The 23336-nt window shown below is 42.4% G+C and overlaps 1 protein-coding gene across 2 annotated transcripts in view; it reads right to left on the reverse strand.

Moving 5' to 3' along the window:
- Positions 1-23336, reverse strand: part of RALGAPA2 (Ral GTPase activating protein catalytic subunit alpha 2) — a 685399-nt gene that overhangs the window by 511607 nt on the left and 150456 nt on the right. For both annotated transcript variants that reach the window (XM_082251348.1, XM_082251349.1), the window contains exons 10-12: positions 8993-9235; positions 4326-4499; positions 1612-1746 (exon numbers count right to left, since the gene is read on the reverse strand). In XM_082251348.1, the coding sequence (XP_082107474.1) occupies positions 1612-1746; positions 4326-4499; positions 8993-9235 (552 nt within the window). The remainder of the gene's footprint in view (positions 1-1611; positions 1747-4325; positions 4500-8992; positions 9236-23336) is intronic.

Consider the following 23336-nt stretch of genomic DNA (forward strand, 5'->3'; position numbering starts at 1 on the left):
GAGTGACGGGTCACAGGAGTGAGAACGAAGTGCACGCCTGTGATCCACAGGAGACTTTGGGCCAAATAGGCTTTGGCAATACTTCTCCTTAAATAAGTGCTTTAAAAAAACAAATTCAGACAAACAGCGATGATTTATAACTCTGCCCAGTTAGTCTGTGATTCACAGACCCTGCTACAATCCCTGCCACAATGCAAAGCCATAAAAATGCCAATTGTTCCTGGTTCAGCTTTGCAGATTCATAGGTCACCTGGCTCTCAGGGTAAGAAATAAGCAGTGTGATGATTAGCGGTGTTATTTAGAACTGTGAAAATATAATGAATAAATAATTTTATAGCTACGTTTGTCTCAAAGAAATTACACATTCTTCAAAGTTAATGTCCTTGCAGTTATTGAAGTGGAAGTTTCCTAACAGAACCTCAAAATGTGTTTCCTTAATGTATGGATGTGAAGTAAGTCAGATTACTTAACAGGATACAAGAACATCTGAACTGTAATGCGGTTTCCTAAGAAATAAACATCCTAAAAAGCAACAAACATTTTAATTAATGAAGATTGTTCGTTATTGTTCTGTGCTGTTCAACTTCGTAGCCTTCTCACACTGTTCTGCTTGAAGAGACTTGAACACTTCCAAATTACTGAAAATCTCATAAGATTACAGTTATGTGACTATTACCCAATATAAAAAGTTCACATACTATTTATGTTATGTGTGGGGAAAATGCACAAATTGTTCACAGCAACAAACCTGAAATTATTTTGATTTGTCAAGAGTTCTTTGAAATGATAAAAAATGAAAAATAAATAATTGGTTGCTTTAAGTTACTATACTTTGCCAGGGCTCTATATAATGTCTGTTTAAATAAAATAAAAAGAATCTTAGTTTGACAAGGAACCTGGCAGGTGATGTTTCAATTTACAAACAAGAAACAGTCCTATGTTTGTCATACAAAAAAGGAAGACAAGTGGACGCCAACTAAGTGCAGCATTAATGGGTTTATTATGATTAAACGGCTAAATGTAAACTCACAGACATTTAAAATCAAATAGCTTACCTGCAGTCATGCGACATTGGATGGAAGCTGTCCACCCCAGAAAGGTGCCAATAGGAGTTCCAAAATACGTTACTATAACATCTAGCCCGCCCCAGGTTTGATATCACATCCTGCCTTGTGTCCCACAGTGGATCTCCCCACTTCCTAGAACGTGATACTTGGTTTTATCACTGACAACAACCTGTTTGTCATTACAAGAAGCTCTTCCAGTGGACGGCTTCCATCCAATGTGGCCTGGCTGCAGATTAGCCCTTTGATTTTATATTTCTGTGAGTTTGCATTTGGCTTTAAATCATACTAAACTCATTGATGCTGCACTTAGCTGGCGCCCCCTTGTGTTCCTTTCTTGTAATTTCAAAGATTTGCTCCTGTCTCAGGTGGAGGTGCCTACTGAAGTACAAAACCCTTCCTATGGGATTTGTATGAACATTTTATGTACTACCTATGCTACACAAGCATATCTTTACATTTATCCAAGTGGTAGAGGCTAACTCATGTGGAAGGTGCATTAGCATTTGTTTGTGCCACAATTTCAATTGTTCTCTGTGTGTATTACCTGTAAAGCAGCTTGATCCCCGGCCTTCACGTCCATGTTCTCATCTTCACACACGCAACCCCGACTCACAGCGCTAGTGAAAGAGTAAGTTCTCCCCCAGCTTGACGATCGTTTGTGCCCGCTCTGCTCTGGGACCTTTAACAAATGTAGCACAAATTCACTGACCTGTCACCATGCTGTACTTATAAAACAAGAGGGCACATTCAGATAAGAATATTGGTTGCAGTTTCCAGTACAGTTTATAGCACAGCTGATTGGAAAAAAAGACCTGAAGAAGTCACAAAATCATAAGTCACCTCTCAGTCGCTCTAACAGTTTCTTTTATTCAATGGTAGTCTAATCATGAGATTATTATCTTTTATCTTTCAGTTCGCCGGTCTGTACCCCTACTGGGGCCTTTACAAGACACTGCTGTTGTTAAGACAAAGCTATGCAATTCCACTGTGAAATGCGTTGACATAATCAACGGCGGTGTCTCTGCAAACAAACGCCCCATGGATGGCGGACCGCGAGCGGAATTCCGGTATTCATTCCTACAGATAGAAAACTACACAGAAGTGTGGATTAGGGCTCTGCACAGAGGACTGCTCACATTCTGTGGGTACCTCCTGGTGCACCCTGGAAATACTGCTCAAGTGTTTGAAGTGCCTAGCATTACTGTTTAGACGCAGCAAGTGTTTTTAACTACCAAGACGCTGCTGCTCCTGGAGTCACTGGCAGTGGTGGGTTTTTATGCCTCTGACGCCTGTAAATGCCTAGACTAACTAGACAGACTAACACAAAGGAGTATTTAAATGCAGAAAACAAAAAACCTAAAAGCCCTAAAAGCAACATTTTTAACGATCAGTGCGCATGAGGCCAAAAAACAAATATGAAGGCTGCCACTGTGGACCTCTTACTAAAAAAAAATAAAAATGAGAGTTGCCCATCTTTGCCCCCAAAAATTTCAAAACAAGTGTGCAGCACAAAAGAACTACGGTATATTCTTTCTTCAGGTCAGTAACATCAAACATAGATAAATCATAGGAACAGTATATGACAGCAGGAACTAGCATCGAAAGAAGAGGCTAGCAATAGCACTATCCATATTTTTCATAGAAAAGATTTCCTTTACAAAAGGTGGTTCTCCATCCATTGCATTTAGCATCCACAAGAAAGGAGAAGGGCCAGTTATCAACCAGAGTGCTATGTGATGGATCACTGCAGAAGAAACAGCCTGGGCTTTGGGGATCCATGGGTGCTATAAATATAAAGTGGTCAGGTGGTAGGCACTTGGAAGTTACTAAATTAAAGACAAGAGTGACTCCATAGCTTCATTTTTGGAAAGCATTAGGATTGATTAAAAAAAATATAAATAGAAGGCCTTGCTATTGTTTTAGAAGACAATATTTAAAGAAGTATAGCCAATTTTTTTGGCTGTACTTCTCCTATGGATCACAGGAGTGGAGTTCGTTCTGCACTCCTAAGACTCGTTTTTATCCGACAGCGGGCTAAAGTCCACTGTCGGCTGACGTCACAGAGCTGGGATCCACCCAGATACTGCTCCTGCCCCCTCCATGGTCCAGCACTTCAGCGAGTGATTGAGGGGCATCACCTCACAGTGAGTGAGAGGCAGAGCAGAGTGCCAATTACTGACAGTCACTGCTCTCTGCTCAGAGTTGAGGAGAGAACCGAGCGATCAGTGGTGTTTGAACACTCATTTCTCACTATAGAGCCAGCAGGAGACAGAAGCAGCATCTGATCGATGATGCATCCACCTAGGTAAATATCATTTTTTTATTTTATTTTTTTTAACCTAAACCCATACTTCTCTTTAAACGCAAGGTTCACACTTACTAAAAATACCAACACTGACAATAACACGAACCAACATGCCTATAATGTTAAAGCACCCCAGATGCCCTCCAAGTGATTTTTCTCTCCACCTCACTGATATTTGATTAACACTTGTCAAGTAAGTAAATGCGCCATAGGGGTGTATTTGCAGCGTGTTACCATGGATCTGAATAAAAGGAGTTGACAAGCTTTAACTACTCCCAGACTCGACATGTAGCTCAATTTTTGCCGCACAGCATTGTGAAATGGCGCTAAAACTACATGTTTTTCAAAATGAACAGCTCTGTCCGCTGTCCATATTATCCATTGCAGGCTGCTTTAATAGGCATTCAAGGTGCAGCAAAAACACACCTTAAATGTTTGTTTCTAATGCCAGTGTGAACAGGGTCTAATGAGAACATTGCAAGCAGGCTCTTTCCTGCTACAACCATTAACCCCTGGATGACGATAATCTGTATATTAACATTTTTAGGCACCGTACTCTTTAGTGTTAGAATGACATTATATGTTCCAGCTGTAAACCAGAAGCATGTGCCTAGTTCTGTGATTGTGCGGTCACTGCTGAAAGTCTAAAACGTAAGTGTTCACCATGACAGCCAATCATAGGGAGGGATCACTGGAAGCTTGTATGTAAAGAACTGACCTGACTTTGTTCATCTGTCACAACAGCTCACCAGAGAGAATAGGATATATTATTGCAAAGTATCACAGTGTGCAAGCAAAGGAAAAAAAAGTTTCTAGATTTGGTCCAGGCACCACTGACCTGTGGTCATGAAAAGGTAATAAAAAAAGCCAGGATACATTCCAAAAGACCTCAAAGAATCTGTATATTCAAGAAAAATTAAAAACCATAGTATTTTCCATTCATCTATCCATACCGGTTTGCCATCATGCTCTGATGCAGCAGGCTCAAAAACTGGCACATTCACATGGTCTTCAGGTGGTTTTGAGGGCTCTTCCATGAAAATTGGCTTCTCTTGTAGGATCCATTTCCTGTAAACCTTCACAACCTTTCTTGTGGCAGAGACATCACAGGCCGGTAACAGGAACGCCTACACAAAGACAAAAATATACAGGGATAGCAATCTGAATGCAAGCGATTTATAAACACATTCTTTAAATAACGGTTTTACTTTACTATCCATATGCTCCTGCCTATAAAAACATCTGCACCATTTCTGAATTCATATGAAATTAATATATTGTTTCATTTTTTTTTTCATGCTTTTAAAAAAAAAAAAAAAAACTGAAAAGCTTATATGAAGAAGTACATTTAAAACATGAACCGCAACCTTGCAACCGCAACCACTAAAAGAGAGAGTTTATAAAAGGTGTTACAAAAGAACATTGAATGTCTCAGCTATACACACAGACAACTTCAGTCCTGTATTGCAATAGTTCTTATTAAGGGCCCGTTCACACTATAATGTCTTGCACTGCCTTGGGCAGCCATGTTACAAGTAGCCCACCGCATAAACAAAACAATTTGCATTGTATCATAGGTATTCAGTTCAAACCACTGCATTGGAGTGCTGAAAGTAGGGCATACATTACTTTTTTTCACCACAGTATGTTGCAACGCGCTACACCATAATGCAATGCATTGCATCACATAAACGTGAATGAAATGACATTTTGACATGTCAGGTAAAATAAACTAAGCAAAAAATAGCAATGTAGTCATCGCATAGCCACTGTTTACTTTCTTGGATACCTTATAACGCAGCTAATGGTGTAAACAGGCCCTTCATCTAATGGAGACTGTTAACAAATAGTAATTCATCTCTAAACTACATTCTGGGCTAGTGGAATACCTGTGTTTGGAAGTGTCACAACAACACGTTTTTTTTTTAGGGCCCACATATAACGTTCATTTATCGCAGCACTCTGTAAATACTAAGTTAGGCCTGTTTCACATGGACTTCAGCTTGTAAAAGAGCAGTGTGAACAGCAAGCTTTGGCAAGAGCATTTGTAGACCTTTCTGCTAGCTTTACTGAAGCTTTTAAAGTACCATTCAGCTTCAGGTTGTACATTTTGGACACACATCCTAATAGGAGCACTGAGTTCCACTTCAAATCAGCTGCTAGAAGACTTTAGCATGCTTTCAATAAGTTTCAAATGCTGAAGCCAGCTAGCACTATTGGGGTGTACTTATTTTTTTTCTGAGCACTGTGTGTGTGTGTGTGTGTGTGTGTGTGTGTGTGTGTGTGTGTGTGTGTGTGTGTGTGTATGTATATATATATATATATATATATATATATATATATATATATATATATATATATATATATATATATATATATATATATATACACACACACACACACACACTCAAAAAGTAAAAGTAAGCTCAATTAATAGCTCAATGAACACAAGAACAGTTTCCAACATTTTGACAAAACTGAGTTTTATAGAACATGTGTTTAGTTCCATTACATGAAGGTAAGGTTATTAATATAGTCTTCTAGGCACTGAATGCACAAGTTGTTGACATATTGCAACATCTATCTTTTTCTATTCTTTAAGAATGACCTCTTTAGGAGCCTGGATGCTGGATGGAGAGAGATACTCAACTTGTCTCTTCAGAATTCCCCATAGATGTTCCCCGATTGGGTTCAGATCAGGAGACATCCTTAGCCACTGAATCACTTGCACCCTGTTCTTCTTTAGAAATGCAACAGTGGCCTTAGATGTGTGTTTTGGATCATTGTCATGTTGGAAAAGTGCACAACGCGCTCAACGACCAAAGGCATGGAGTGATGATAGCATGTTCTCTTTCAATATAGAGCAGTACATCAGTGAATTCATGATACCATCAATGAAATGCAGCTCCCCGACACAGGCAGCACTCATGCAGCCCCACCGAAAGACACTGCCACCACCACGTTTCACTGTAGACCCCATGCATTTTTCTTTGTACTCCTCACCTTTGCAACGCCATAACGTTTTAAAGCCATCAGTTCCAAAAACATTTATCTTGGTTTCATCCCTCCAGAGTACAGAGTCCCAATAATCTTCTTTTTTCAGCATGGACCCTGGCAAATTCTAGGTAGGTTTTTTGGTGCATAGCCTTTGGGAGAGGCTTCCTTTGTGGACAACACCCATGCATGCCATTCCTCTGCAGTGTACGCCGCATTGTGTTACAGGAAACAATCACCCCACTTTCCTACTTCTTTAGCTAACTGCAGTGAACTTGCATGGCGATTTCCTTCAACCCTTCTCATCAGAAGACGCTCCTGTCCAGATGTTAGCTCCTGTGGACGGCCTGGACGGCTCTGGAAGATGGTTGCAGTTCCATCTTTGTAAAAAGTTTTTTTATCACTTTTTCTACAGTATTCTGACTTGATAAGTAAAGCTTTGCTGATGATCTTGTAGCCTTCACCTTTCTAGTGTAAATAAATGATTTTCTTTGACATTTCTCTTCCTTGTAGTGCCTTTTCTAACAGCATGATATGGGAAGGGGTTTTCTTTTGTTAAGTAATGCCCTTTTATAATCAACTGTCTGCTGGACAATTAGAATAATTAGACTCACCTGTACATGAAATCTTATTAATTAGGATTTTGCTGTCTAAAATTTAGCTTTGCTCCTAAGACTTTCATTTGGGTGTATTCATTGTTGTAACATGGTCTGGAAAAAATTTGTTAGGGAAAATACTTTTTTGTGTATGCAAATTAAAAAAAGTTTGGTTGCAATCAATGGCCCGCATTTGTGGGAGTATTTTGTAGTATATTGTCCCAAAGAAACCGTTTATTCTGAAAGGAAAGTAAAGTAAAGGTTTTCGGACAAATCTTATGGGGTGTACTCATTTATGCTGAGCACTGTACATATCTGCGAAAAAGTCCAAAAATTATACCAAAAGTCCACCAGTGACTCAAGGGGTTTTAAGAAAAATTATTTAAAAAGTATTGCACTCACATGTTGAGTAGGAACAATTGGAAAACCCAGCTCTTGAGAATCAAGAAGACTACGTCTGTCAATGAGCGATAGAGAAAGTCTACTTTTCTGAAGATGCCTGGTTGGGGAAAATACATCATGTGGAGCGTCTCTGTGACGTCAACACGCCGGACAGTCCTCTGTATACTCTTTCCCCTTTGTTTGCTCCTACTGAAAATGTTAGTGCATTATTTTTTAAATAAATTCGACGCTGGTGTTAGCACATTAAATGTTTTTACTATGAGAGAGTTTCTAGCTCTGGGTAGTAATATTCACAAATTATACAAAGAGCACAATTAGCCCCGGTTCACACTACTGCGTGTGCGGGATTCGCATGTCATGTCGGAGCGCACTGCTCCGACATGACATGCGATCAGCTGTGCGGTGCGAGTTTAGCCATACAGTTTGTATGGCTAAATTTGCATCGCACCCACAGCAAACACGCACAGGAGGCATTTTTGCTGCCGCATCAGGATCGGATAGCACAGCGGTTCACACTTGTGCGATCCGATCCTGTGCGAACTGCACGATCGCACTGCGATATGCGATCAAACTGGGGGTGTCGTTAAGATTACATCGACACCCCCAGCGGATCGCATATGGCAGTGTGAACTGCCGGGGGTGCGTGTGCGATGCGGGAACAGGCTGCGAATTCGCAGCCTTCCCGCATCGCATCAGTGTGAACCGAGCCTGAGTCTCTTTATTTGCTTTCTCATCCAACTTTGTATCGGACAATGTGTGGAGTAAAGTGAAGCGGTGTATGGATAATCAGGTCCTTGCAACAACACAGAGGGCAATGTAAAGCACTTTTAGACCTCAATTTCTTATGCGGTCTAAGCTGGAGGTGAGCATTCAATCATTTTAAGTGGTGGATACAAATAAGGCACAACAGTTTATTGAGCTGTAGATGAGAAAATTTCACGTTTGACATAACTGTTCACTTTGGACTTTATTTGGACATTTAGGATATAATGTTGGTACCACTTTTTAACACTAGATGCCAGTAAGTGAGCTCAATGATTTCAAGGTACAAGTCTACCTATAAATAGATGTAATCCAATGGTACTTATTGCTCAGAAACTATTATTATGTGTTCCCACAATTCACGGCAATATTTCGGTAAGGGGTGGGTAGGAATCCTGTTACACTTTTTAGGGACAACCCCAATAAAATACTATATTTTTTAAAATACTGTTGCAAAAAAAAATTGAGACCCCCCATCTGGACTGCTGATTCAAAGGTCACACAATGAGGATCTAACCTATCATGAAGAGAATTGAGAGTCTTAACATTTGTGTCCTTCCTTCATAAATCATTAATTGACCAGCTGCTTCTGCATGCACTAATTTTACTAAAGTTTGCTGAGCTGATAAAGCCAACCTTAGTTTAACAGTGCTTTCATTGTAAATGAAACCCTGTGTCATGTGTCAAACACTCCAATAGAGCTCTGCGCAACGCTCCTGCTCACACCAAAACAGAGGAGAGTGATATACACTTATAGCAATGCTGAACCAATGTTGGTCTTATTAGTTTAAGGTACAAGAATAGTACGGTACAATTTTTAATAAAAGGAAACGAAAAAAATGCCACAGATGTCATGCCTCGCTCACCTGCCTGAAGACCTCATTGATGAAGTTGATATATCCCCGTGTAGAGAAGAGGATTCTTTGCACCATGTCATACACAGTCTTGTGATCCTCTTCTATGCTGCACAAGCTGGAGTTACTAAGTCTTCGATCTGACAAAGTGCTGCTATTTGAGTGGTTCTTTTCTTGTTCTGGGACCCCTGCCGGTTCTGCTTCTGGGTTCTTCTCTTGGTTCTTCTCTTGATTCACATTAACCATGGATACAGTCTACACAAGGCATTGAAAGACACAGGTTATATTTTATGACTGTTTACATTTGGTTTCAGATTGACATAAACGTGTTTAGGAATCAGGGGCGTAACTACAGGGGTTGCAATTGCAACCGGGCCCTATGCTCCAGAGGGCCTGTGCGCCTCCCCTGTACATCCTGGATAGGAGGGGGCAGCGTGTAGAGCAATCACTGCTCCCTTTTCCTCCTGTAGTTGCAGGAGGAAAATGGAGGAGATTGGTTCCTCTGTATGCTGCCCCCACCTCTCCTCCTATCCAGTTCATTTGTGTTCTGCTGTCCCTGGGCCCCTGTGTGCTCCCCTGGTCTCCCCCCTCCCCCTAAACTGTGCTCCCTTCCCTCTCCTGCTGGCTGCTGAAGGGGGATGTGTCACAATAGAGAACCAGGAAGGGGGTCAGTAAATATGTAATTTACTAGCTCCTTCCTTTTCTGAATGTACAGAGTCAGAGCCGGTTCACACAGACGCGACCCGACTTGCGGGGTCGACCTGTGAAGTCGCGGTGCGCAGCTCGCACCACGACCTAGGAGCGGCCGGCACGGACTTCATATCATTGAAGTCAATGCAGGTTGCTCCCGGTCGCCCCAAAGAAGCTCAGGACCCTTTTTCTAAGTCGGAGCGACGTTTGTCGCTCCTAATAGAACGGGTCCTGTGCTACTCTATGGCAGGCGACCCACGGCGACTTGTCAGTCGACCAGGTCGCCTGACAAGTCGCCCCAGTGTGAACGGGGTCTAATAGTCAGTGACATTGTAAAAAAATAAAATAAAATGATAAAAAATAATACAATTAAAAAAACAAAAAATAAAAACTACTGACACCAGTGGGTAAACATCCAGGAACACAAAGGTCACACTTGCGACCGGGCCCTGGCATTCCACCACTATGGGGAGGCCCCAATATGGCAGGAAGGGGGCCGGCTGCAGAACTTGTGAAAGGGTCCCGCTGCAGGACCGTAATAAAGGGCCCCACAACAAGAGTAAAGGGCCCCAGGATCAGTGGGAAGAGCCCCAGGCTTGACGGGAAGGGCCCTGGCCATGGGTCCAGGGGGCCCTTCATGGTTTCTTGCACTGGGGCCCTGAAGGTTCTCGTTGCGCCTCTATATGGGAATTATTGTTGCCCCCCCTCCCCATATTACACACTACCCACTTGCCTAAAAACAAGAAAAGAAAGGGACAGCTATGCTTCTTTAATTTTTGTATTTATGATGTATTCACTTGCTAATTTTTGTTTAATGTATGTGCTTCATCAAGAAAGGACCTCCTTGGAATTTACTATTTTAACTCGCAGAACAGCTTATCAATCAGAACAATACAGCTTTTCTAAAGCCATTGCAGACCATAAAGATTTTTGTCAGTACCGCTGATATTTGAAGTCAAGGTGAGAGAGTAACAAATAATGCTGCAAAAAGCTTGAGCATAGGGAGATTGTTGTGAGATTTAATAAAGTAAACATACAACAAATATTCTTTCATCAAGTGTGAACACACTTTGTAGTCATTTTATGTTACTCATTGGACGAGGTTTCCTATTAGTTGATTGTAAACCTCAAACATGGAATATGAATAAAGTATACCCTCTATAGTATGTACTTGTCTCAATTAAGAGCACTAAGTGTCATTTCTGTCCGCTACTTCATTCCTGTGCTATCAGCACGAATCACTTCTAACAAGTTTCCTTGACATCAAGAGAAATAAGGTGACAGGGGAGGGAGATCCAGCTAATTGACAGCCTGACAGCATCAGCTCTGTTCCTGTGTGCTGTGTTAAATGGGGGGGGGGGGGGGGGGGGGAGAGAGAGCTCCAATTGGCTCTTCAGCTCTCCACCCCCTTTTTTTCTGAAATCTCAGCTTTATAAATTCTGGACTTTGAACGGATGTAAAGAGAAGATAAGACAACAGATAAACAGGTACAACTTATGTAGGATGATTTATTTAGTTTTAATCTATAACTGGCTTCAAAGCAGGGCTGAATATAGATTATCTGTGCCTTCAGGCCAACTGTCATGTGTTGCTTTCCTCCTACTCCAATTAACTGGCTACCCTTAGTATAACAGTATCAAGCCCAAACCTCATGTCTATAAAAGGCAGACCAAGGCTAGTGGTGGTAACCCTGAAAAACTTGTTGATTCTGTGTCAGTAAACCTAGAATTAGCAAATAAACTGCTTTATTGCACTGTTAACAGTTCAGTGATAGGTGTACCGAGACAAAAGTGGGTAGCCTGCAAGTACACTGTACCATTTTCGACCATCAATTACACTTTAAGTGTGCATTTGGATTACATTGTATGCTGCACTGGCATAGGGTTTGCCATCAATAACTTAGAACCATCATAAATCTTAGCTCATATCTTAATAATGCTCCCTAAAGTGCACCTGTGCCTAGATTATGAATATTAAATGGTTTTCATATTCTGAACAAGCAGTAAAAGACCTGTAAACAAGCCATCCCTGACCTCTCAAGCTGCTTTGAATGTGAGGTTTTTCACTCTGAACGATCCCCAAAGATGACAAAAAAATACTCTGCTGTGCGTTTACATAGAAGGATGGCAAGGTATCAAGATCTGCTCTCACAATGTCCGAGTGTGAACTTGGAAAATTAATTTCTCTACAGTGCTTACTGAAACAGAAATGAATTAGGGCCTGCTTTGGAAGAGAAGTATGGGAATAGCAAAAAAAAAAATCACCTCCCTCGATGGCTGCAGCACCAATCTCAGCTGCAGCTGTCCCCTGCCGGCTTTACCTTGAGAACTGAGTGGTCAAATAACGCTAATCGCTCAGTTCTCCCCCTCTGCTCTAAGCAGAGAGCAGTGACTGTCAGCGGCTCTCTGCTCTGCCCCGTTAGTGCTCACTGGAGCTCTGGGCTGTGGAGGGTTGGCTCAGGTTCTCACCAGCTGAAACCGGGTCACAGAGAACAAACTGCACTATTGTAATCAAAAGAAGTATAGCCAAAATAGCTTTTTGCTATACTTCTCCTTAAAAAGTGCTTTAACTGTTACTTCACAATATGTAAATACTTTAGTGTGCATAATCTGCACACAGATTCACTCAAAAGCTGATCTAAAGTCAACACCTATTGGTTTGGATAGAGTGGGGAAGGTGTTAAAAGCTCTGTCATGTTTTTATAGCTGTCTGGCTTCCCAGTGCGGAGATTCCCTCTCTCTAATTGATAGGAACTGTAAACGTTTCAGTTGTCATTGATAGAGAGGATATCTTGTATCTTGCAATGCATTTCTAGTTGTGTCTTGAGACAGGGAACGAAGTAAAGTTCCTCCCAAAAAGAAAAAATAAGGGTCAGCTTTACTCTATCCAAATCACAACATAAAGGTTTGGCTTTAGACGCACTTTAAATCTGCAGAATGGGAAAATTCTAAATTAGGTTATGATGAAAATGTAGAACTTTACAGCTTCCCACACTAATTTTATCTGTATCCCTGCAGACATATGACCTCAAAAGGCTTTTTCAATTTTAGACATTTTACATTTAAAGCAACATTACTGTGACTTGGGCTAATCCGACTGAAAACACATTTCATATACCTAAGGCTACTTTAGAAGTCCATTAAGTCATATCAATAAACACAATTTACATTTGTGCCTACAGCCCCACTATTGTTAGAATAATTAAAAAATAACTTAGGGAGAATTTACTAAAAATGGAGCAGACAAATTCTGGCATAGCTATGCATGGCAACCAATCAGCTTCTAGCATTAACTTGTTTAGTTAAAGTGTTATTTGACTTTTACAGAAAATAACGGATCCCTGCTGTACCAAGTCTTCCTCAGCTGAACTAGCAGTCCAGGGATTTGAAATCCCTACTGTTCTCTCTCTTCTCTATCATCACTTCCAGGATAGACCAGATGTATCCAGAAGGGAGAACAGCAAAGATTACAAAGCCCTGGTCTGCTAGACTAGCTGCGGGAGCCCTAACAGATCAGGATTGCCAAGGCTAAGTACAGTGGGGACAGAGTGATTCCAAGGCTCTGTATAATCAGATGGATTGGGGACTGTGGAAGAAAGGGAGGATCATAGAAGACAGGATCAAACAGCCTTTTTACACAATGTGGAGGATTAACCCCTTAGGTTTCATGGGGAGTATAACAAAGCATGCTCTATTGCGTATATAGACTGATTTTACTGTAGTGGGTTTAATAACACTTAAAGCCTTGAAAATGAAAGCTGGAAGCTAACTGTTTGATATGCACAGCTCCTTCAGATTCTGGAAGGAAGACGAAAAACTTCCCAAGGACACACGGCAGATTGCTGCCTATGTTTAAATCAAGGCAAAATGTTCTACCATCCTTACACTGGGGCAGAGTGCAATGAACAATGCTGCAAAGCCCAATTACAGAGTTTGCCAAACGCTAGTCAGAAAGAAATAATGCCAACTTAAAAGAACATTCTACTTTTGTTTGTTCAATATTATATATATATTACAGAAGACATTTTATTATTTAACCACCTCAGCTCAGGAGGGTTTTACCACACCTTGCCACTCTTTGCTATTCAGAACTGTGCTCCTTTAACTGGCAATTGCGTCGTCATGCAACACTGTATGCAAATGAAATCTATACAATTTTTTCACACAGATAGAGCTTTATTTTTGGTGATATAAACGGCTGAAAATTTTGAGAGAAAAAAAACAAAACGTTTTACTTTCCGTTATAAAACATATCCAATAAAATTAAATTGCTTCATAAACGTAGGGCAAAACGTATTCTGCTAAATGTTTTTGGTTAAAAAAATCCAAATAAGTGTTTATTAATTGGTTTGCGTTAAAGTTATAGTGTCTACAAACGATGGTATATATATTTTAAAACGGATCAATCCTGATGTACTGGCAGCCTCATTTCTTGAGGCCCTTAAAATGCTAGGACAGAACAAATAATCCTCAAATTACCCTTTTTGTAAAGTAGACAGTGTGAGGCATTTACTAAAAGGAATGGCAAATTTTTGAAGTTGCAATTTCTTGTTTACATTTTTTGTAAAATTAAGAAATACATTTTTACATACTGTCATTAGAGCAGAACAGCATGATCATAAACCTGGTGTGGCAATGATGAAAGATACTGACTGGTGACAGTATGTCAGGAAAAATAAAATCGTTTTTTACATACTATCAGAGTAGTTCAGTGTCACCATAGTAACACTGTACTACTCTGGGGGGTGATCAGGGATTTTTTATTTTATTTTTTGTAACAACGTTTTCAACTATCATAAATGGGTTACATTCATGACAGTTGTGATTATCAGTGATCGTTGATTGGCTACAGCTAAATCATATGGTGCAGGGTGCTGTGATTGGCCCAGGTACCATGTGATTGCTGTGGGCCAATGACAGTATTACTCTGCAGGAAAAACAGCTATAAAGAACAAAATTCATTATCAGCTTTGCTGACATTACGATCATGTGATCACATAGCAATCACATGATCCCCCAGCCGCTGAAGGCAGAATCCTCAATTTGCATGCTCCTAATCCGGAACAGGCTAGATTACGTACATTTACGTGCTACAGCCTGCTAATGCCGGCCACCCTCAGTAAATGTACTATGGGCAGTCCGCAAGTGGTTAAAGCTGAACTCCAGGATAAACAAATATTGTCTGAATACATTTGTCATGTGTATTCTTCCTTTAATCTTGGTGTGCTTTGTTATTTCTTCCACATCTGTGCAGTAATCCAGTGTGGAACTTTGCCTTTGTGCAGGAGCTTCCTGTAATAAAGACTCTTTACTGCTGATCTTGCTCCTTGTGCAGGATGAATGGTCTTGTATCAGCCCCTTCTGTGGATTTCTGCAGGCAGCCTGTAGTGGGTGGGGCCTGCTGCGCCTCTGTCAGGGTGCCAGGAAACCAGACCACACAGGAATGCAGGTAAAATGAAGCAGTTTATTGGAGGAAACTACAGTAATAATAATGACACAGCAACAGTGAGGAAATGAGAGCAGGAACAAGCAGGGGTCAAGTCAAAGAGCGGGTAATATTCCAAGCCGGGGTCAGATCCAGAAGTGCATCTCTGGACGGCCCCTCCTCTGCGGAGCAAAAAAATGGTTTCTGAGGAAAGCGAGCATGGAAAGTGTGGAGAACGGCAGGAGCATGAACATCAGTGGAGGGAACCCAGAAGCCCTCCTCAGGACCATACCCTTCCAGTGCACCAGGTATTGAATCTGACCTCAGAACAGACGAGAATCCAAGATGCTGCAAACCTCATACTCATAATTGCCCACAGGAATGGGACGAGGACCGGGAAGGGAAGAACTATAGCGATTTCAAACCACTGGCTTCAAAAGTGACATGTGAAAGACATTGAAGATATGCATGCCAGGGGGAAGAGCAAGGGCATAGGCCACTGGGTTCACCTTACGGAAGATGCGAAAAGGCCCAACAAAATGGGGTGCCAGTTTTGGAGTAGGCACCCTGAGGTTGAAATTACAGGTAGACAACCACACGCTCTCCCCGACCTGGTACAAAGGAGCAGATAAACGTCTCCGGTCAGCCTGGAGCTTCTGACGCTGTGCAGAGACCCGCAAAGACTCTTGAATCTGCACCCAAGAGCAACAGAGAGCACGAAGATGATCCTTCACAGCCGGGATGTCCTGTGCCAAGAACGACTCTGGCAACACAGCGGGTTGGAACCCATAACCGGCCATGAATGGAGACATTCCAGGAGACGAGTTGATGGCAGAGTTCCTGGCAAACTCCGCCCAGGGTAGTAGGTCAACCCAATTGTCATGATGGTCAGAGATATAGCAGCAGAGAGAAATTGCTCCAGAGCTTGGTTGGAATGCTCAGCGGCACCATTGGACTGCGTATGGTAGGCCAAGGAGAAACAGAGTCGAATACCCAACTGGGAGCAAAAGGCACGCTAGAACCTGGAGACAAACCCATGGCAACCCATATAAACGGAAGACCTCCCTGGCAAACGAGGAGGCAAGCTCCTGGGCGGTAGGCAGCCGCTTAAATGGAACACAGTGGCACATCTTGGAGAACCAGTCAACAACCATGAGGATAACCGTGTACCCTCGAGATGCGGGAACTTCCACAATAAAATCCATGGCCAGGTGAGAACAGGGGCGCTCCCCATTGGGAATGGGATGCAGTAGGCCCAAGTTAAGGTGCCGAGGAGATATGTTCTGGGCACAGATTGAAAAAGCAGCCACATACGCAGCAACATCAGTGCATAGAGATGGCCACCAGAACTGACGAAAAATAGCCCAGGACATCTGGTTCTTACCAGTATGACTGGCAGTCTTGGAACTGTGGTATGTGCGCAACAGTCTAATGCACAACCCCTCAGGTACAAAATTTTGCCAGCAGGTCACTCTGTGGGAGCATCAGATTGGGCAGCCAAGATCTGTTCCCCAAGAGGAGAGGTTAAGTCGGTACGGATGGCAGCCAGGATATGATCTGAAGGTATGACGGGTGTCGGCACAGAGTCCTCCATGGACAACTCAGAAAACTGGCGAGTCAAGGCATCAGCTTCAACATTCTTGGAGCCAGACAAAAAGGAGACCACATAGTTAAAACAAGACAAGAACAAGGCCCATCTGGCCTGGCGGGGTGTGAGCCTCTTGGACTCCGAGAGATACGTCACATTCTTATGATCAGCGAGAATGAGAACCAGAACCACAGAACATTTGAGAAAGTGTCTCCAATTTTTCAGCTCTCTGTCTCCAATCTTGCAATTGCATTTAGCTGGAGACAGCTTCTTGGAGTAGAAACCACAAAGAAGTAAGGGTTCATCAGGTGTCCGACAGAGCGCCTACTCCAGTCTCAGACGCATCCACCTCTAGGATAATGGGCAAATCAGCATTGGGATAAGACACAATGGGAGCCAAAGCGAAAGCAGACATGAGGGCCTTGGAAGATTGGATGGCAGCCCTTCTTGGTCAGATCTGAGATAGGTTTGGTCAAAGAAGAAAAGTTCCTGATAAATTTCCGATAATAGTTGGCAAACCCAAGGAAACGCTGAATGGAACGGAGACAACTGGGGCGAGGCCATTGTAGAACAGCTGAAAATTTCTGAGGGTCCATGGAGAACCCCTCAGCTGAAATGATGTAGCCCAAGAAGGCAACCTGAGACAGGTGGAATTCACATTTCTCAAGCTTACAGAAAAGCCCATTCTCACGTAACCATTGCAGCACTCATCTGTCATCCAGATAGGGTGATTCAATGGAGTAAATCAAGATGTCATCCATCCAGAGATTCGTAATAACTGGTTCTGGTATTAAACTTGGTCTTCCATTCGTCGCCCTCCTTGATCTTTGAGGTATATGCAGCTCTTAAGTCCAGTTTGGTAAAGACCATTGCTCCCTTGAGGCGGTCAAACAATCCCGTAATCAACTGAATTGGGTATGCGTTTTTGACCGTGATGCAATTGAGGCCCCTATAATCAATGCAAGGTCTCAACTCGCCCCCTTTTTCTTTACAAAGGAAAAAGCGGCAACAGCTGGAGAAGTGGACTTGCGAATGTGCCCCCGGGCAAGCGCATCCACAACATACTCCTCAATGGCCTTATTCTCCGCAACTGAAAGATGATAAACCCTGCCACAAGCGGAAATGGCACCAGGTTGCAAGTCTATGGCACAATCACATGGACAATGGGGAGGAAGAGTACCAGTGCGCATATTGTCAAACACATCCTGATACTCACAATATTCAGTAGGCAACACTGAATCCGAGGAGGTACAAAGTACCTTAACAGGCCCATGGATACAAACAATGCCACACTGTGGAGACCAAGAGAGGATCTTGACCGACTGCAAATTAAAGATCGGATTGTGTTTCTGAAACCACAGGCAACCCAAAACGACGGGGTAGTGTGGGGACGATATAACCTGGAAACAGGTTAACTCCTGGTAGCAGCCCCTACCGCCATATCAACCGGAACAGTCTCGTGAGTAACCTGTGCCAGTTGCAGAGGTCTGCCATCAATCGCCTTGGTAACTATTGGAGAAACACAAGGGTGCAATGGTATGAATATAGCAGCAGGAAATTGACTGTCAAAGTAACCGCCAGTACAGGAGTCAACCAACGCCTGAGTAACCATTAAACCCGCTGCCCAGGAGAGGACAACTGTGATTAGCTGTTTATCTTTACGGGAAACCGGGGACGAGGAAATTCCGCCTAAGATCTGCTCCCGACAGGACCTTAGGTGCAAGCATTTCCCGGATGGGTAGGACAAGATATCAGGAAATGCCCACCAAGACCGCAATACAGGCACTGGCCCTCCCTCCTCCTAAAGGCCCGCTCAGCCTTGGAAAGGTGAGTAAACCCCAGCTGCATGGGTTAACAGACAGACGCACCATCCCCAGGGGGCATGGGAGGTGAAGGAGGAAGGGATGGGAAAGAGTCAAGGAGTCAATCTAGTAGGAGGCCTACGCAGGCGCTCCTTAAAGGATGGTCTCTCCCTGAGCCTGGCATCGATCAAAATCAGGAAGGAAATGAGAGCCTCAAGCTTGTCAGGGAGATCCTTGGCTGCAATCTGGTCCTTCATTGCATCGGAGAGACCATGAGAGAAGACAGCCACCAGAGCCTCATTATTCCAGCCCAGCTGTGCTGCCAGGGTATGAAATTCGATGGGATTCTCAGCAACGGCTCGTATACCCTGTTGAATGGACAGGAGCAGCTTAGCAGCAGAGGCAGAGCAAGCAGGCACATTGAATACCCTACGAAAGGAGGCAACAAAACTGGGGTAATCGAGAATCACGGGATTATTGTTCTCCTATAAGGGATTTGCCTAGGCCAAGGCCTTGTCCAAGAGCAACGAGATAAGGAAGCCCCACCTTGGACCTATCAGAGTTAAATGCCTGAGGAATCATCTCAAAATAAATGCCCACTTAGTTTAGGAAGCCACGACACTGACTCGGTTCACCCCCATAGCGCTGCGGCAGGGGGGCTGAACCAGTCATCCCTCTGGTAACAGTGACTTCAGCTGCAGGAGTGGCAACAGGAGCAGCAGCGGGTGCAACAACAGGGGAACCACCAGCCTAGCAGCACCAGGAGCAAGGTGTGCTGCGCGTGCAAGCAATGTCTGCATCGCCTGAGCGAACAGACCCAAAAGGTGATCTTATTGATCAAGTCTGGGAACCAGCATGGGAAGCGTAGGAGCACATTTATGGTCAGGATTCATGGCCCTTGTGTACTGTCAGGGTGCCAGTAAAACCAGACCAAACGGGAATGCGGGTAAAATGAAGCAGTTAATTGGAGTTGGAGGAAATAACAAGAATAATATTCGCACAGCAACAGTGAGGAAATGACAGCAGGAACAAGCCGGGGTCAAGTCCAGGAGCGGGTAGTAATTTAAGTTGGGGTCGAATCCAGAAGTGGGTAGTCTGCCAAAGCCAGGTCATGCACAGAGGAACACGGAGAACAAAAGACTGCTAGCAGAGATGCACCTTGGAGCACAAACACAAGAGATCATCAATGTGTGACGCCCAGGCAGCAGGAAGTGATGATGCAATCAGAGTCTATAAGAGGCAGCAGTCTGCACATGTCCAAGATGGCTGCCAACAGGAGGGAAAGGTTAGACCTTGACAGTCCCTCCTAAAGCTCTGCTCTCTGCACAGGCTGTGTACAGTATAGTGATGATGTCACCAATATTTTTACAAGATGATATCTGGGTTTGCAAACACATTTATTGCACACAAAGTGGATTTATTTTCTTTGAGACTATGGAGGAATATATTTAAATGAAAGTTTTTGTGCCTGGAGTTCAGCTTTAACCACTTTACTAATACAGTATGTTCATAACAAAAGAAAGACGGATGGTTATTTCCGGAGCGCCATTTTAAAGCAAACAGTGTTTCTTACTAGATGTGTAATCACCTTGGGGTTTCTGATTTCCAGAAAGGGGTAATTTTCTAAAGGTTCGCCAGGAGATAAAAAATTTGCATTTACACACAAGAGTACTCCCTCACCCAGGACTTTCAAGAATTCTCATCTTCTTGTTCATGTACTGTTTGTCTGCACAGAACTTGAGGTCTAATTTCAGGCATCTCTAGCACTGTTCAGCATTATATTATATCAAGAAACAACAGAGACCTTGGCAAATGATTGACCTTCTTTCTAAGGTACTAACAACCAATCTGAATTTTATTTGGTGAAGTCAGAACAGAACAAGATGAACTCTGCTTGCTATGGGTTACTGTACTTATGAATTTGCACTAAACAATAAGCACTCTTTGTTAAATAAAGGTTGACAACCCATCACCTGTAACTATTCTTTTCTTGTGCTTTGACCAATGTTATTACAGTTTTTAAAAGAGAAGTATGGGGTTTGGGCTTTTTTTCAGAATTATACTTACCTAGGTGGATGCAGCATCGGTCCGATGCTGCATCTGCACTGAGAACACCGCCGATCGCTCGGTTCTGACAGCTCCCGAAGCAGAGAGCTGCTGACTGTCAGCACAAAAATGCAAAACGAATTGCACTACTGTGATCCATAGGAGAAGTATAGCCAAACGAGCTTTGGCTATACTTCTCCTTTAAGTCTGTGCAAACATGACATTGTGTTCATCCTCCCTGTCTACAGTCTTTGACATGTGACACTTCTGAGGTATCAGATACCCGGGTTCCATGACTTTTATAGTTTTGGATAAATATTTTTGTTAAAAAAAAAAAAAAAGTCATAAAATGTATTGAAGATAAAAAAAAAAACACACATGTACTACAAGCACATGCAACAAGATGAAAGGAGTCTTTGTGAAAGGTAGAACTCAACTCATGGTTCCCATTCAGAATTTTTTATAGTGCCATTTTTACAGCTGTAAGTTTTTCATAAAACATGGCCTGAGAAACCCGGTGCTTGACTTCTGTGAAACGTACTGTGTGGGACTTCCAAGCTCTGGCTGTCACCTGGCCTTTCAATTGTATTTTTTATTGTTCACACAGTTCTGTATATTGCAATGGTTTTTACATACCTATTATTGGTAATATAAATCCTTTAGCTAATGGACAATTTAGGATTTACACATGACACTGGTTTTTAAGGGCATTTTAGGTTTTCTAAAGCGTAAACACACCAATTGCTGTCTTTTGTGACTGTTCCTGATGAAGAATGGGGAGGGTATCTGATCATCTAAGCGGTGTATGTAAATTGAGTTTTGGTTTAATAGTTCCATAAACTATATCTAAAGCTGGACAGAGTTGGAAATGTTTAGGTAATAAAATGTGTGCTAATGCAGAGATTTTTCTTCACTTTTCCTTCACTTCCTGTCTTGGAGACACAACAGAAAGTGAGAGGAAAACTCAAGTAAAGGAAGTCTTTCCTTAGACAGCGGCCATTGAAAAATGCATTCTCTTTAAAAGATTTTCTTATATTCTTGTTTAGTAATAATTGTAAGGTCCTGTTCACATCTGTGCGTTTTATTTGTCATTTAGGTGTGGTGCATTAAAAAAGTCCTGCATGCTACATCTTTGATGAGTGTTGATAAAAACACACTTTCTATAAAGTTTAGTAATGCACATAAAATGCAGGTAAAACGTGTCCAAAACACAACGCACCAAAAAATGCACCGTACAGATTTGATCTGGCCCTAAATTTTGGATTTCCCGTCACTTTTGGTCACAGTGACAATACTCACCAGGACAACTAAAAAGAGTGAAACTGCCCAGTGGGCAATGAGACAGAAATAATGAACCGACAAAGGTTTTAACACCTCTGCATTCCATCCAAGCAGAAAAAAGAAAATAAAAACAATTGTGGCTTTAAAAAACATGCCACAAAAATAAAATGGATACAAATGTGACAATTATGTCCTGTAGCGAAGTGGAGGTTGGCAGGAGCCACCACTAAGCATTGTGGGGTACACAGGAGATTGACACTCCCAGAAGTGTCAGTTTACCAGCAGACTTCAGAGAAAAATTCCTCTTCAACAGAAAAGCAATTAGTTGCACAGACAACAGTATTTACACATTTCACTTGTAGGTAGATCTTTTCATGCAGTACAAAACAATCACTTCAGGTTCCCTTTCACACGGGCTTTCCGATCAGGTCCGCTTATCAGTTTTTTCACATAGACCTGATCAGATGCTCCATGCACCTCTATGAAGCAGCGGATGTCAGCAGGGACATCTCCGCTGACACCCGCTGCTATCCGATTCGATGTGGTCCGTGAAATCCAGATGAATGGAAACCCTATTTTCCATCTATCTGGAGGATTGGATCAGATGAAAATGGACAGGCGGTCCGTTTTCATCCGATCTTACATTGAGGAGAGCAGGGATCTGACAGCTCAGTCTCTGCAAAGTAAGTGGAGAAGGGAAGTCATCCGCCTGCTCAGCGGGGAACTGCGGATCGATCCCCGCTGAGCAAAAAGCGGAAAGCTCGTGCGAAAGGACCCTTCCAGTGCTCAGAGGTCTTCCACTGTTGAATAGGACTGTGCAACAAATCCAAATGCTAGGCGGATGCAGCCTTCCATGGATAGAGGAATCCAAAGTAGAACTACAAAAACAAGGAGACAGGAAGACGCAAGCACCTAGTGCATTACCACAAAAAAACTTTTTTAGCAAGTGAGATGGATAAAAATGTAATACTTACTAATGTGCAACTGGTAAAAACCCATAGACCACTAGATGCCTTGTAATGTGGGATATGTATGCTCCAATTGTATCCCGCTATATAGCCAAGCTGACACGTTTCAGAAGCGCACCGCACCCCCTTCCATGAGAGCTGAACTCTGAGGGAGGGGGTGTGCCCCCAAAACGCGTTTTTACTAGTTGCACTTTTGTAAGTATTCAATTTTTACCCATTTTACTTGCTAAATACAGTATTTGCAACAATGCACTAGGTGCCTGCGCCTTCCTGTCTCCTTGCTTTTGTAGATCTTTTCATTCAATTCAATTTTGCAACAGGGTTGCCTAAAGGTAAGTCTGGTAAACATGTACAGAGGAACCTAAATCTCCACCTACTTTTTGTAAATAACAAATATGCAAAATAAGCAATATTTTTATCTACCATACAAAAAATTAATTAGAACCGTACCATAAAATGTTTTTATTTCCTCATGAACATACAATTTTCTTTATACAAATATTCATGTACATTTGTGAATGATATCAGCGATTTTACAAGACAATCTGAATTTTAGA

This window comes from Pelophylax lessonae (assembly GCF_965119305.1).
Source record: "Pelophylax lessonae genome assembly, chromosome: 3".
Lineage (NCBI taxonomy): Eukaryota > Metazoa > Chordata > Amphibia > Anura > Ranidae > Pelophylax > Pelophylax lessonae.